The sequence below is a fragment of the Perca flavescens genome, chromosome 16 (assembly GCF_004354835.1).
Source record: "Perca flavescens isolate YP-PL-M2 chromosome 16, PFLA_1.0, whole genome shotgun sequence".
NCBI lineage: Eukaryota > Metazoa > Chordata > Actinopteri > Perciformes > Percidae > Perca > Perca flavescens.
This window is the reverse complement of record NC_041346.1, coordinates 24,406,444-24,420,111: the sequence shown is the minus strand read 5'-3', so window position 1 is coordinate 24,420,111 and position 13,668 is coordinate 24,406,444. Positions and strand designations below refer to the sequence as shown.

The 13,668-nt window shown below is 42.4% G+C and overlaps 1 protein-coding gene across 2 annotated transcripts in view; it reads left to right on the top strand.

Annotated features, from left to right (window-relative positions):
- col5a1 (procollagen, type V, alpha 1) overlaps window positions 1-13,668 on the top strand; it is an 82,554-nt gene that overhangs the window by 39,870 nt on the left and 29,016 nt on the right. For both annotated transcript variants that reach the window (XM_028601455.1, XM_028601453.1), the window contains exons 7-25: window positions 715-1,143; window positions 2,028-2,600; window positions 3,074-3,130; window positions 4,793-4,834; window positions 5,397-5,459; window positions 5,578-5,652; window positions 7,538-7,630; window positions 8,147-8,203; window positions 8,367-8,420; window positions 8,707-8,760; window positions 8,930-8,983; window positions 9,098-9,151; window positions 9,240-9,293; window positions 9,793-9,837; window positions 10,571-10,624; window positions 11,140-11,184; window positions 11,980-12,033; window positions 12,120-12,164; window positions 13,368-13,421. In XM_028601455.1, coding sequence (XP_028457256.1) covers window positions 715-1,143; window positions 2,028-2,600; window positions 3,074-3,130; window positions 4,793-4,834; window positions 5,397-5,459; window positions 5,578-5,652; window positions 7,538-7,630; window positions 8,147-8,203; window positions 8,367-8,420; window positions 8,707-8,760; window positions 8,930-8,983; window positions 9,098-9,151; window positions 9,240-9,293; window positions 9,793-9,837; window positions 10,571-10,624; window positions 11,140-11,184; window positions 11,980-12,033; window positions 12,120-12,164; window positions 13,368-13,421 — 1,956 coding nt within the window. The remainder of the gene's footprint in view (window positions 1-714; window positions 1,144-2,027; window positions 2,601-3,073; window positions 3,131-4,792; window positions 4,835-5,396; window positions 5,460-5,577; window positions 5,653-7,537; window positions 7,631-8,146; window positions 8,204-8,366; window positions 8,421-8,706; window positions 8,761-8,929; window positions 8,984-9,097; window positions 9,152-9,239; window positions 9,294-9,792; window positions 9,838-10,570; window positions 10,625-11,139; window positions 11,185-11,979; window positions 12,034-12,119; window positions 12,165-13,367; window positions 13,422-13,668) is intronic.

Genomic DNA, 13,668 nt, shown 5'->3' with positions numbered 1-13,668 from the left:
GTTACTGATTGTGTTTGGTTTTAATTCCATGCATTTTTTGTTAACAGAGACGGAGAGTCCATTTTATATATTGTTTTTGGTTGTTTTGTTCATTTATTGTGGATATATTACAGTTCCAGTGTTAAATATTCTTTAGAAATAAACATTTATTGATCTTTGAAAAGGTGTACCTGCATTATTATGCCGTTATCATTATATTAGATAAAAATGGTCTCAGAACGACAATGTTATCGTTTATCGCAATAATTTCTGGGACAATTTATCGTCCAACAAAATTTGTTATCGTGACAGGCCTACAGTCACCTGCATATGTGGCTGCAAACTACTGCAACCTTATTTATCAGCACGCTTCCTAAAGTCCATTATGTCCAATCTTTTGACTCGCACCCGGCTTAGGACCTGTGGTGATCGTTCTTTTGAGTCGGTAGCAACGAGACTCTGGAACACTCGGCCTCCTGCTGTCTCTGTGCACTCTTTTAGAAATCCGTTGAAAGCTTTTATAAACAGGCCCTTTATTTTGATGTATTACCTTGTGATTTTAATTGTACTTTGTCTCAATATGTATCATATTGTATGTTTTAGGTAAAGCTTATAAAAGCTGATTTTGTATCCGTGAAAAGCACTATATGAATAAACTTTACTTACTCACTTAATGTAAATACAATTATATTGTTTTAAATGCACCAAAGTAAGCATTTCCTTTGTGCCTTACAGGGGTCAGATGGAGACAGCGTGGTGACCCGAGTTGAGGAGGTTGTGAGGGGCGGTTCTGGTGCCACCGGCGGCAAAGTGTTGACCTCCATCTCCAGTGGCTCATCCTCTGGCACTTCTTCCTCTGGTATATCCTCCAGATCATCCAGCAGCTCCTCAGGTACTGCCGCTGGCGGAGGAGACGCCAACGGAGAGGAGACCAGCCCTTACGACAGCTACGACACCTACGGTAACTACGAGACCTACTACGACGAGGCCACGGCATCGCCTGATGCCGACACCTCTCGGCTCACCATCACCAGCATCGGCACCGGGGGAGAGCTGGATCTGGGAGCAGGGGGCAAGATTGATTTGGGTACAGGTGGCGGAATCGTAAGGCAGGTCATCCCCGGCGGAGGAGGATCTTCTATAACCATCTCCAGCAATAAGACAGTACGTTGCCTGACAGCCTCACTTAGTTGTTGTGGGTGTGACCTGTAGGTCTAATAAATGTATTAAGCTGTTTGGAACATTTGAAATCCTATTCTTTACTTTGTTACGTACTCTATGCAAGGCCTACCTGCACTTATGTGCGGGATACATGAGCAGTGGCTTCTTTGGGCCCTTCCTCATGTTATAATCCACCAATCCACATGGGGGAAGCAAAGCCAGTGTGGATGTATTTAAAAATGCCACCATGAAGGAATACATTTTTTTTTCATAGAAACCCCAATCACCGCTGCTTTGGGAAAATACATCTTACGTGGTAGAGATGAAATGATTAGTCGATGAATTGACAAGTGGATGACAAAAAAAATACATCTGCAACTATTTTGATGATCAAACAAGACATTTCAAAATGTCAGCTGAGGCTTTAGGAGTTTGACATTTTATGGCATGTTATAGAGCAAACAAACTTTAAATAATAATCTGTAGATGTTATGTATAGTGAAAATAATCCTAAATTGCAGCCTTAGGACGCTCCATGTATGTTTTAATAGGTCAGAAATGCAAAGTCATGTTCTTGCATTTGTATGTTATTTGTTAACACCTTGGGCTTTAGGAGTTTGAGATTATACAGTATGACATTTTATAGACCAAACTTAATTTAAATAATAATCTGCAGATTGATGTGAATATAATATGAATAGAATCCTAAAATGCAGCCTTAGTGCTCTATGTGTATATTTTAATAGGTCAGAAAATGCAAAGTAATGTTCTTGCATTTGTATGTTATTTGTTTACACAGGAAGTGAGCTCTTCATTATCACTTACTTCCAACTGAAACAAGCAATGCTGCAAATTTCACTCTATTAACGAAATCTACGATTTTATAGGTAGGAAGTTCCTACGATGACTACGGCGACGAATATGACTATAACGTGGACGGCCATTACACAACTGGTGGAGGCGGTGGCAGCAGCAGCAGCAGTAGCACCGTTGACATTGGTGGCGGTGGCAGCAGCAGCAGCAGCAGCAGCAGCAGTACAGTTCATGTCAGTGGTGGAGGAGGCAGCAGCAGTACAGTCCACATTGGAGATGGGGGTGGAGGAGGCAGCAGCAGCAGCAGTACAGTCCACATTGGAGGTGGAGGAGGCAGCAGCAGCAGCAGTTCTACCATCACCATCGGGGGCGGTTCTGACAGAGATGGCTCTGTCTCTGTGGGAGGATCTTCCGCCACTGGAGGGGGGTCGGCCAGCGCCGGCACCGGAGCAGGGGGATCCATCGCCACCGGAACGGGCGGCGGCCTGGAAGGCGATGGCGACTACGCAGATCTGGAGGACGGCTTCAAGGAGGAGAACCTTCCCGACTATGGCGATTTAGATGTCTATGATACCTACGGAGACCTGGATTATAACGGCAAAGAGGGCAAAGTGCTGCCTGCTGAGACCGATGAGTATTATGGACAGGTGAAAAACATTTGGAAGGACATACTGGCAAAGACATGATCTAGAACACACGTGTCAAACTCAAGGCCCGCAGGCCAAATCCGGCCCCTTGCTAATTTTGATCCGGCCCCTATCTACATTTAGGTTCACAATACATTTTGGCCCACCTACTTTTTGTCACTTTTCACAACGTGTTTGTGACGCTTTTTCCAACCGTTTTTGGCATTTCCTTCGACATTTTTGTCGACCAAACTGTAAGTGAGAAGACTATATGAGACATGCAATAATTCAGTCAAAGATATTTGACTTTTCCCGTGACATAAAAGCAACACACTCTGTCTGGCCCTTGATGTGATTTTCATTTTCTAGTGTGGCCCTTAGGGAACTTGAGTTTGACACCCCTGATCTAGAAGATCAGGCCGGTTAGCACGATGAGGGTGTTGAAGGAGAGGTTCTGCTGATGATGTTTGTATCTCCGTGTGTTTGGTGTGCAGGTGGACGGAGCTCGTGGTGAGAAGGGACAGAAGGGAGAGCCTGCTGTTATTGAGCCTGTGAGTATCACTATTTGAACAACATACTTGAGCAACAGATGTAGGCTGCGTGTGCGCGCATGGGTGCGGGGATGTTAATATTTGCGAGTACATGTGTATGATCCGCATCTAAACACAATCCACCAGTCAAGGCCAAACACACTCTTCATGGCGCACCAGACCTGTCTCATAGCATCTGTGGGCAAGGCCTGGCTCCTGGCTGGTCATCAGGACTACAGCATAAACATTTGGACAGTGGCCATGCAGGGATTATCAATAATCTCTTAACACAGTGTGGGTAGTGTGCAGGGAGGGAAGGAATACAAGAAGAACAAAAGGGAGTTAGAAAGACTTTTCTTGCCTCTCTACCAAAAATGTTGGTTTGCAAAGGTACATAAGACACAGAAGGAAATGATATCTCTAAAGCAGCTACAGCTGTTTCACTGCAAACACATGTCAATGAGCTCCACTAAGTATACATCCTTCTGTGACTGAGTGTCTTCATGTTTATATGTGAGAGCAGAAAGGAGGGTGTGTTAAAGTCCACTTCCTAAATGGCCGTGTGTGTACTGTATGTTTGTGTTTGTGTGTGTCTGTGTGTCTGTGTGTGTGTGTGTGTGTGTGTGTGTGTGTGTGTGTGTGTGTGTGTGTGTGTGTGTGTGTGTGTGTGTGTGTGTGTGTGCATGTTCGAGGACTCATTACCAACCACCCAGGGTGTCTTTTTTTTCTTGTAAACATTCAAAAAGCTGGAAATCAAACACACACACACACATGAACACATACACACTTTTTTTTCCCCAAGGTCTAGCCCCTTTCCCATCTCACACACACACACACACACACACACACACACACACACACACACACACACACACACACACACACACACACACACACACACACACGGCAGGCAAGACAAAGGCAAAACCTGGGGAGTGTCAAAGATCAACTGCAGTAATTGTATGATGAAAATGCTCAAAGAGTACAGCTTTGGGGGATTGATGAGAAACATCACATCATTTAAACAAGTTTGGATAACGTGTGGGTTTCTGTCCTCATAACAAATCAGAAAGCCAGCATGGTACCACAAGAGCAAACAAACAACAGCCACAGAGCTGCAACAATGCATCTGTGGGTCAGATGCTTGTAAGTCGTCCACACGAACTGAGATGGTTTTAGCGATAGGGAGGAATATGTATGGTAGCATTTCCATAACTTCATTTAATGTATTTCAAAGGATAGACAAATGTATAAACTGGCTTTATATCACATGCATGATCAAATATCAAATCTGGCATTGTGAAGAAATTAATCATCACTTCCATTTCATTAGTACTTTCTGCTTTTGTCCAAGTAGGAAAGCACCTAAGGGCGTCTTTGCCTTTCTGGCTCTGTAGTTACTCATCCTCCTTTTTTCCATGGATTAATTGCAAGCAAAACTGAAATGACATTCAGGAATGTACATTAAGTTAGCAAAGACTTAGAGATGAAAGGTTGATAGGCAGGTGTGTTGGGACATGTATTAATGTACACTTACTACTTCCTTTAGTGTTGATGAGTACAAAACACTCGCGGCTGCATCCGTACACTGTGAGATCATTGCACACAGACTTATAAATGAGGCCTGAGATGGTTGTGGGGACTCTTGTGGTAAGTGGTGATTTCTGTGCTTGTGTGTTTCAGGGAATGTTAGTGGAGGGTCCGCCTGGGCCTGAAGGGCCAACAGTAAGTCGAGCTTGCTCTCCTTCTTTACTTCCTCTCTTTTTCTTTTCTCGTCATCCTCTTGTCATTTTTCTGTGTGATCTCTGTGTATAAATAAAAGCCGATAACGGTTTATGTCACCCATTCTGCATCCCACGTCCAATGGATAGGGAAATTCAAGTTTTAGTTCTTTTCTGTAAAAAATCCCCGGATGCCTGAATTGTAATGCAAAGGGAGTGGCCAAAACAGTTCCCCCAAAGAGATACGGACTTGCCCAGATGTTCAACTACTTAATTATTTATCTAGGACGATTTTTTTTCAGACACAGTTGCTCTCGACGCACTGCAGATGGAGTCCCACAGAGGCCAGCCATTCAAGCGTTGAGCTATAGACAAATAAAGAGCGCCTCATAAAGGATTTACAACTCAACAAGCTGCCCCATATTGTATCATGCATTCCTTTCTGCCATGTGTGACCACTTTGCAAGATAATGGCGAGAACATTTAGTGAAGCAAGTGTGACTGTTTCTTTGTGACGCATTGTGCATGTGTGATGTGTGTAAAATGAGATCTTTTGCTTATCATAGGGTCTCCCCGGACCCCCAGGTGCTTCTGGCCCACCAGGCAGTCCTGGAGATTCTGGAGAGAGGGTGGGTATAAATTGCATATGTCACACTGATTTTCAAAGCTCTACAAATACAAAAAAACGAACCACATTTCTGTCAGTGTGTGTGTGCGTAATCATTTTTGTGTTATTTTCCGCCTAAGGGTCCTCCGGGTCGTTCTGGTCTTCCTGGTGCTGATGGTCTGCCAGGACCCCCTGGAACTGTCCTGATGCTGCCTGTAAGTAAAATACAACTGTTAAAAAGAAAGCCCTGTGTTTTTATGTTTACCCACACCTAAAGCACTAAAACATTTTCCATGTGGCTGTACGTCCTTGTTCAAAGCCAAGTATGACGTATCTTTCTCTCTATTATCAATAACTCTGACATGTGGTTTACACAGTGTAGTGGAATGAAGGGGATTTCCTTTGAAACCGATTTTGATGGGCCTGACGCTTACAAATATTTTGTAATGTAAATATGTGCTTCAGCAGCCCCTTGTGGTACGTTTATTAAATGAGATAGCCCCCCCCCCCCCCATCTCTATCATCTGTAGTGCTCACTCTCAGTTGTTTTGACTCCATAAACTCAAATCTGCGTATTAAAGGACTTTCTCTACCTACATACTTTTAACTTGTTCCACATTCCTTAGCCAGCATTTCAGTTGTCCTATCGTGTGTCCATCCAGGAAGTCATCCAGCTTTAGACAGGAAGCAAAGCAACGCTGTCGGCTCTCTCTGTAGCTTCAGCTGCATCCAATGACTCGACTGCGACAGTTACACAGCCACAGTGCTAACGACTTCCTATGCTGTCTACCTTTTTAAGTACCTCTTTCTTTTCCTTGTGCTCGGAAGAGGTCTGATACTGCTGCCGTTGGATCTGATTAGTTGTGCAGATGTGAAGTTGTGGTTTCAGGGGTCCACAGAGCTGTCTGTGTGAGCCATGAGGCAAGCTCCGTCTGGACAGGAACTCAAGTCGTTCTGGTGTATCCACTGGCTTGAAATCTGATCTTTGAGCTCCGAGGCTAATGGGAAACATGCATTGTTGTTTCACCCTTCTTTCACCAGAGGACTCTTTGGCTCAGTGTTAAAATTGCGGAATCAACATAACAGGGTTAAATTGTGAATTTTAACACGGTTTGGTTTTGCTCAAAGGGTCCAATGAATAGTGATGCATCTTCTCTTTGTTTTCTGTGGACAGTATGCCTTACCATAAGTTGGTAAGGGCTTGTGTGAAAACAATAACGTAGTTCCCATTATAGTGTTTTTCTTTTGCTCTGGGCTCGCTAGTCAACAATTTGATGTAGCAGAACATTTTGTTCAAAGTTCAATGATAAATAGGAATGCATGTTGGAGAATGACGAAAAAAGTGAGAAAAAAAGCTGAAGAGAGAAAGAATCAAAGACAGACCCAAAAGGCTCACAGATTGGCAGGAGGGAAAAATTAAATAGCTGCATATATTTTAATGTGACCAATATAGCAAAGGGAACGGCCAATATTTAATCAAACTCTGGGAAACTGTAGGATTTGCGCAATACTTGTGAAAAGTCTGTGCTCTGGAGACATTTGGTTTATGGTGGGTGAGCTGCAGTAGATCTGACTCAGCCCTGATGTTCTGAATCAACTGTTTTCGCTTCTTGGTAACACTGTTTGTTCCTGCACAGTATTTCACTGTTGTGTTGCTGTGCATCTCTAAACTAACCCGACAGTCAGCCTCCCGAGGACTGTGCTTTGTAACCCAACCGAGATGCATGGCCCAAACAAACCTGTGTTGCACCACAAATCCTGGCTATTCACCTCTGGTGCAATGCCGGCTCATTGCCACCAGATGCCGGTAGACTTGGAAGCTCGTGGCCTGCAGAGGCAGACCTTGATGGTGCTGGTTTGACAGCTGGAGGGTGATGCTTAGTTGGACTTCTGTTGCCTAGTTCCAAGATAGGGACACCATATTAAAGAAATGTTGCAGATGTTGTTGGTAAATAGATTCAACTAAAATGTTTTTTGTTTTTTTTTCGCTGCCACATTTTTCTCAGCTATTCCTTTTGTGATTTGTGCCAGTGCCTCCTGTGTGTGCTGGTGTCATCTTTATTGCAGTAAAGTCTCACCATTCTTTGATTCCCTCCATAGTTCAGAATGAGTGCTGGAGGTGACTCTGGACAGAAAGGACCCGCTGTATCAGCGCAGGAGGCCCAGATGCAGGCCATCATGCAGCAGGCTAGGGTAACAGTTCACACATACACAGCAGACTGTAGTAGTCAATATTATACTGTATGTAGTAATGCTTTTTTTCTTTTCTTTATTCACCTAACTTGCTTCTTCTTTTAGAATTTGTCTTTTTTGTATTGTTTCTTATTTTTAGCCATATTTTCATTATTTTTTTTTTTTTACATGTGTCTCTTTGTATCTATACACTTTATACACATACATCATTGGTACTCCTTTATCACCAAAAGTTCATTGTTAGACTTTATTACCCTGTGGTTGCGCACAAGAATGCATAATTAATATACAATTTCACACAGAGAACAAATGAACAGACACAAATCCACTTACAGCACACACACACACACACACACACACACACACACATGCAAATGGAAAATACATGTTATAATATCAGCTAAATGCACTAGCTTTCAATCTTATATCCATTTATATATTTCCTTTTATATATTTCCTTTTTATATTTGTATTATTTTTATGTTTTTTTGCTAATCCTTTCCTTCCTGTGTTCAGCTGGCTATGCGCGGCCCTACAGGTCCAATGGGTTTGACTGGCAGGTCCGGCCCTCTGGTATGTATTTCAAAGCACCTCACGACGATCACACACTCAAAATCAATAAAAACGTTAATGTCAAAAATGTTATCAACAGTTATTGTAAAAAACTATTTGTAGCCGAGTTGAAAACTTGTATTGGTTTAGTGTCCGTTGAATCTCTGTTTGTTTTTCTACTCAGGGTCCTCCTGGTGTGACAGGACTGAAGGGAGAGTCTGGAGAGGCAGGTCCTCAGGTATGAGAAATAAGAATGTGAAAATGAGTTTTTAAAATTATCTATTATCTATTACTGACAAACAGAAACAACTAAATCAAAAACAAACCACAGCTAAAAAATTCATTTGTTTACGTTTACACACTAATGAAGCATTGCATGACTTCAAACTTACTCTTTTTGTAACTTTTTGAAGCAGAGTAGAATGCAACTTTTCTTGTTTTAGTGTGATATTTGCAAGATGGAAATATAAAGACAAATAAAGAAATTATTCTGAGTTTGATAGAAGTGTTTTTTTTTTTTTCAGGGACCACGTGGACCTATGGGATCTATAGGACCCTCTGGAAAGCCTGGCAGAAGGGTAAGCGTGACACACACTGAGTTTGCAGCAAAGATGCACAGTCGAACCCGCGGCCGCTGTGTCGAGGAGTAAACTTCTATATATGGGCGCCTGCTCTACCAGGTGAGCTACCCAGGCGCCCAGTCACAGTGATTTCTGACATGTTTTGTAACTGTCGTCATTTTTACAGGGTCGTTCTGGAGCTGACGGTGCCAGGGGCATGCCGGGACAGTCTGGACCCAAGGTACCTTTTGCTGCCATATTCATAATTCATAAGCATATTTCATAATACCTGTTTAAAACAGTTTTTTCAATCCTCTACAAGTGGTATGCAACCTGACGTGTCTTTGCTCTCCAGGGAGACCGAGGGTTTGATGGTCTGGCTGGACTTCCTGGTGAAAAAGGACACAGAGTAAGATGTTTTGGGGTGCTATGAAAAGTGTATTATGCATATTGATTTGATGTGTGCCATTGTTAAATCTAAATGTTTGTTGTTATAGGGTGAACCTGGCCCCTCTGGACCTCCTGGCAGTACTGGAGAAGATGGAGAAAGGGTAAGAAATTAGAATTTCACACCTCTTTTTTCCGTTTATTTCCTAGAGAAACAGAAGGGTGGTGATTTGGATTTTTATTGTGTCTGGTGTATCACATTGCTTAACCGTTAATGTTATGCTGCAGACGACAGAAATGACTTCTTCCTCCTACCAAACTCACCTTTTTTTTTGTCAGCATCCGAATTCTCACTTCCACTTGCTCTCCCCGTCTCCCCTCTCATACTCAATTATCTCCCCTAATATTTTTTTGATCTCTTCACACCTTCATCTGCTTCTAATCTCCCTCACCATCCTCATTACACACAGCTGATGCAGCCTGATCCCCTCTTTCCCACCTCTTTCTTTGTGCTTTTCCATTATCTCTCCACCGTCGACACACGCGTGCGCACGCACACACACACACACACACACACACACACACACACACACGCTCTTACTTTCTCCTCCATTATCATTCACGGTCTGGTCCACATTCTGACCCGTTCTCTCTCTTTCCCAGGGAGATGATGGAGACATCGGACCCAGAGGACTTCCTGGTGAACCCGTGAGTGATCGCACGTATTACTGTTCGGTCTTACACTGAGAGATAGTACGACAGAGCTGAGAGGGCCCGCTCTCGTCATGCCATTGTGTTGGCGAACAATCAAATGATCTGATGATATCATATATCATCGGAAGACGGCAGCCGCTGTTCATATTCATATAAATGGAGATTTTTTTCTTAGCATTATGTTGCTGGGAAGTGTATGTTGATGAGGCTTTTGCTAGTGCCTCATCTGTATAAGGGGAGCTTTGGAGGTGAGAAATGCAGGCAGCTCACATCAAGCTTGATATAATAGCCTCCCACTCTCTCAGATCAGGATATATTCCACGGAGGGGGAGAAAGACAGGGAAGAAGAAACCACCAGAAAACCCTTTATAGCTGCTGCTGCTATGACTTGTTTTGTCCACCAGGGTGTGCCAAATTGGTTTGAATTCACACTGACAGGACAATAGGTCTCGTTAGGTAACTGTAGCTGTGAGGCAAAGCGCAGAAATGCAAATCAGTGTTTGAGAGGCATAGCTGTGGGGAATTAAATGTAGTAAAGAAAGCTTTTCCTCACAATCTGACTCGGCAGAATATCCTCAAGGACTTTTGGGAAGTCAGGGTTGTTTCCTGAAGTATCATTTTGAAACTTGTTTAACATGTTTAATAATTCATCAATCCTTTCACAGGTGTGATATCATTCTCAATCTCATTTCCTTTTTCTTTTTTTTCTTCTTTTTTTTCCACCTAGGGTCCCCGCGGTTTGCTGGGACCAAAAGGACCTCAGGGACCTCCTGGACCCCCTGTGAGTCCCCATACCCTCCTCTCACTTTTTCATAGCCACGCTGTTACAAGTGATTTACTGTTTAGAGAGCAGAATCATTTTTTTTTTTACCATCTCATAGAACAAAAGAGACTGCAAACAACACCCACCGGGAAATACAAAACTCAATATATTTCAGACAGCATACACAAAGAGTAGCATAGGTTATTGAGTTTACAGCAGAGCAAAGTTAAACCTAATGTTTATATTGTTTCAACAGATTAGATTTCACATGGACAGTGCTCATCAATCAATTAGTGTATTTTGAAGTGATATTCCTGTGCAGGATGTGTAGCGATATAACGTACAATAAATCATGTGCTCAAATGCAAATGCATGCAGATGCAAAAGCCAAGGTGTGGTTTTTCAATTTGTCTACAGCTAAGAGTGACAATTAGCAGCTAAAAGTCGGACTCCCCTTTTCAGTGTACTACTGTACAGATGTGCTGGCCTTGCCTTATATGTGCTAAATGTTGTGTTCATCTCATCTGCTGTAGGGTGTTACTGGAATGGATGGCCACCCTGGACCCAAAGGAAACATAGTAAGTAAAGCTGCAATTGATTAAATTGCTAATTTTCAGCATTCTCCATTACCCAGACGACACCGAAAAACACAATACACACACACACACACACACACACACACACACACACACACACACACACACACAACTGTCACAGAGACAGAAAATGCACTACTTTCATATCTCTCTATTTTATCCTCAAATCCACGGTATTGCCTCATGAACTCACTCGCTTGACACACACACACACACACACAACACGCCAGTACAATCAGAGGATACTTACCAGATAATGAAGAATAGGTCGGCTGCGTTTAGATCCATTTGAGCAGTCCACCACGGCCAGTTGTATCATTCCAGGTCAATTTCTGGTAGCTCCTGACCATAATGAGAGAACACCTGCCTGGAGCAGCTCGTCTGTTCTGTTGGGAAGGTTCCAACTAGGTAGAAATGGAAGATCAACAGCTTCAACATAATTGATGTGTGTTGTGTTTGTTGTTCAGCAGTTTCAGTCATTAGGAAAGTAGGTGTGTGAATGTGTATGTTTGTGTGTGTGTGTGTGTGTGTGTGTGTGTGTGTGTGTGTGTGTGTGTGTGTGCCTTATACCTTGAGCCAAAGCATGATGTTGTGCTATTTGCCTGTTTAGGTATCAGCTTCTGATTTATACCTGTTGAGAGCAGCATTTCACTTTTAATGGACCATATGGAGCAACTAATCACTCTTACCTTCACTTGGGAGGTTTTACTCAAGTAAATAAAGTAATCAATCTTTGTGTTTGTAATGAGACTTATAAAATGAACTTGTTTTCTTCAGGGACCTCAAGGAGAGCCAGGACCTCCTGGACAGCAAGGCAACCCAGGCGCCCAGGTCGGTGATGAACAGGTTACCTGACATTTGATTTTTCTCTCATCCATCAAATGAAATGTTCTGAGCATTTTTTGTCCTCTCCGCAGGGACTCGCCGGGCCCCAGGGAGCCATCGGACCTCCAGGAGAGAAGGTAAGATCACTGAATAACAATAACTTATTGTGAAACACGACTTCTTTCAACCACTTTATAATAAAGTATTCTTTATTCTGTTTCGCTACATCAAATACCACAGCCTTCTAATATTTCATTTATAATCAGGAGAAACACAATGCAAACATTATTCATTCTCAAATTCCAACTGTTCAATAATAAGCTGAATACCCCTCCATATAAACTGGAAAATGTGATTTATCTGAAATTGGATTAAAATGTATCAGGATTAAAATCTTTCTGCACTGTCTACTAGGCACTATTTGGCCCTGCGTTGGTGATGGGGACACGTTTGCATAATAGTGTGATAAGCATTTGGAACTGAATAAGATAGCAGCTTGGCTTTCAGCTCATGCAAATGAACGAGACAATGTACTACAATTTTATAGATTTCAAGTCTGTGGTTATTAACATTTTATCCAGTTGGCAGTTTTTTTTTCCACCGTGGAGTTGCAGAAATGTAATCAGTTTGTTAGCATGCTGAACTTAGCGTTTAGCTCCAAGCACCACTGGGCCTAAGTACAGCATCAAGGAGCTGCCAGCAAGGCTTTGGACTCTTTTATGATACCTCTAACTAGGCATGGGCCAGTTACCGGTTTCAAGGTAAACCGTGGTTTGATAAAGTCACGGTTTGAAAACCACTAACTGATTACACTTTACTTGAATCTATCTACATAAGAGTGACATGACACGGTCATAAACATTATAAACAAGTCATAAACGTTTATGACATAACACTTCTGTCATTAAGTGTCATTCGGTTTTTGTCATGACAAGTTAGGGTTAGGGTTAGGGTTCATGTGTTCATGACAGTGTCATGTCACTCTTATGTAGATACCTTCAAGTAAAGTGTTACCAAAGTTTCTAGTTTTTTATGAGTCATCAAGGACAGAAAGTGCAGTTTAGAAATCCCTCTGCCTGCCAGTGTGCATTGTGTTAATAAAATACATTGTATTCACTGAAAAAAATATATTCAGATAATATTCAATTCAAAGATATTCAATAATCATACATTTTAAAGCTGTAATTGCAATACCGCAATACTGTGAAACCATGGTATTTTTGCTGAAGGTTACCATACCGTCAGAATCTCATACCGGCCCGTGCCTACCTCTAACCTTCGACTGCCTTGTGTTGTCTTACTCTGCGATGTCTTTACATCTCGTCTTGTCTTCTGTCCAGGGTCCTACTGGAAAGCCAGGCTTGCCGGGAATGCCAGGAGCTGATGGTCCACCGGTGAGTTCATACACAACACGTCCAAAGAAACCTACGCAAGTGAAACAGCTTCTCTCTCTCTCTCTCTCTCTCTTGCGCGCTCTGTAAAAGGAGTTTTTGTTGATGTTGACAATTTGCAAATCATAATTGTTAACTGTGAGTAACAACACTTACAAAGCAGTACGTCACATCTTGATGTTTAGAAACCACTTAACACAGTTAATTATTTGTCTGAAACATATGTATGGTACAACACAGTAACATAGCT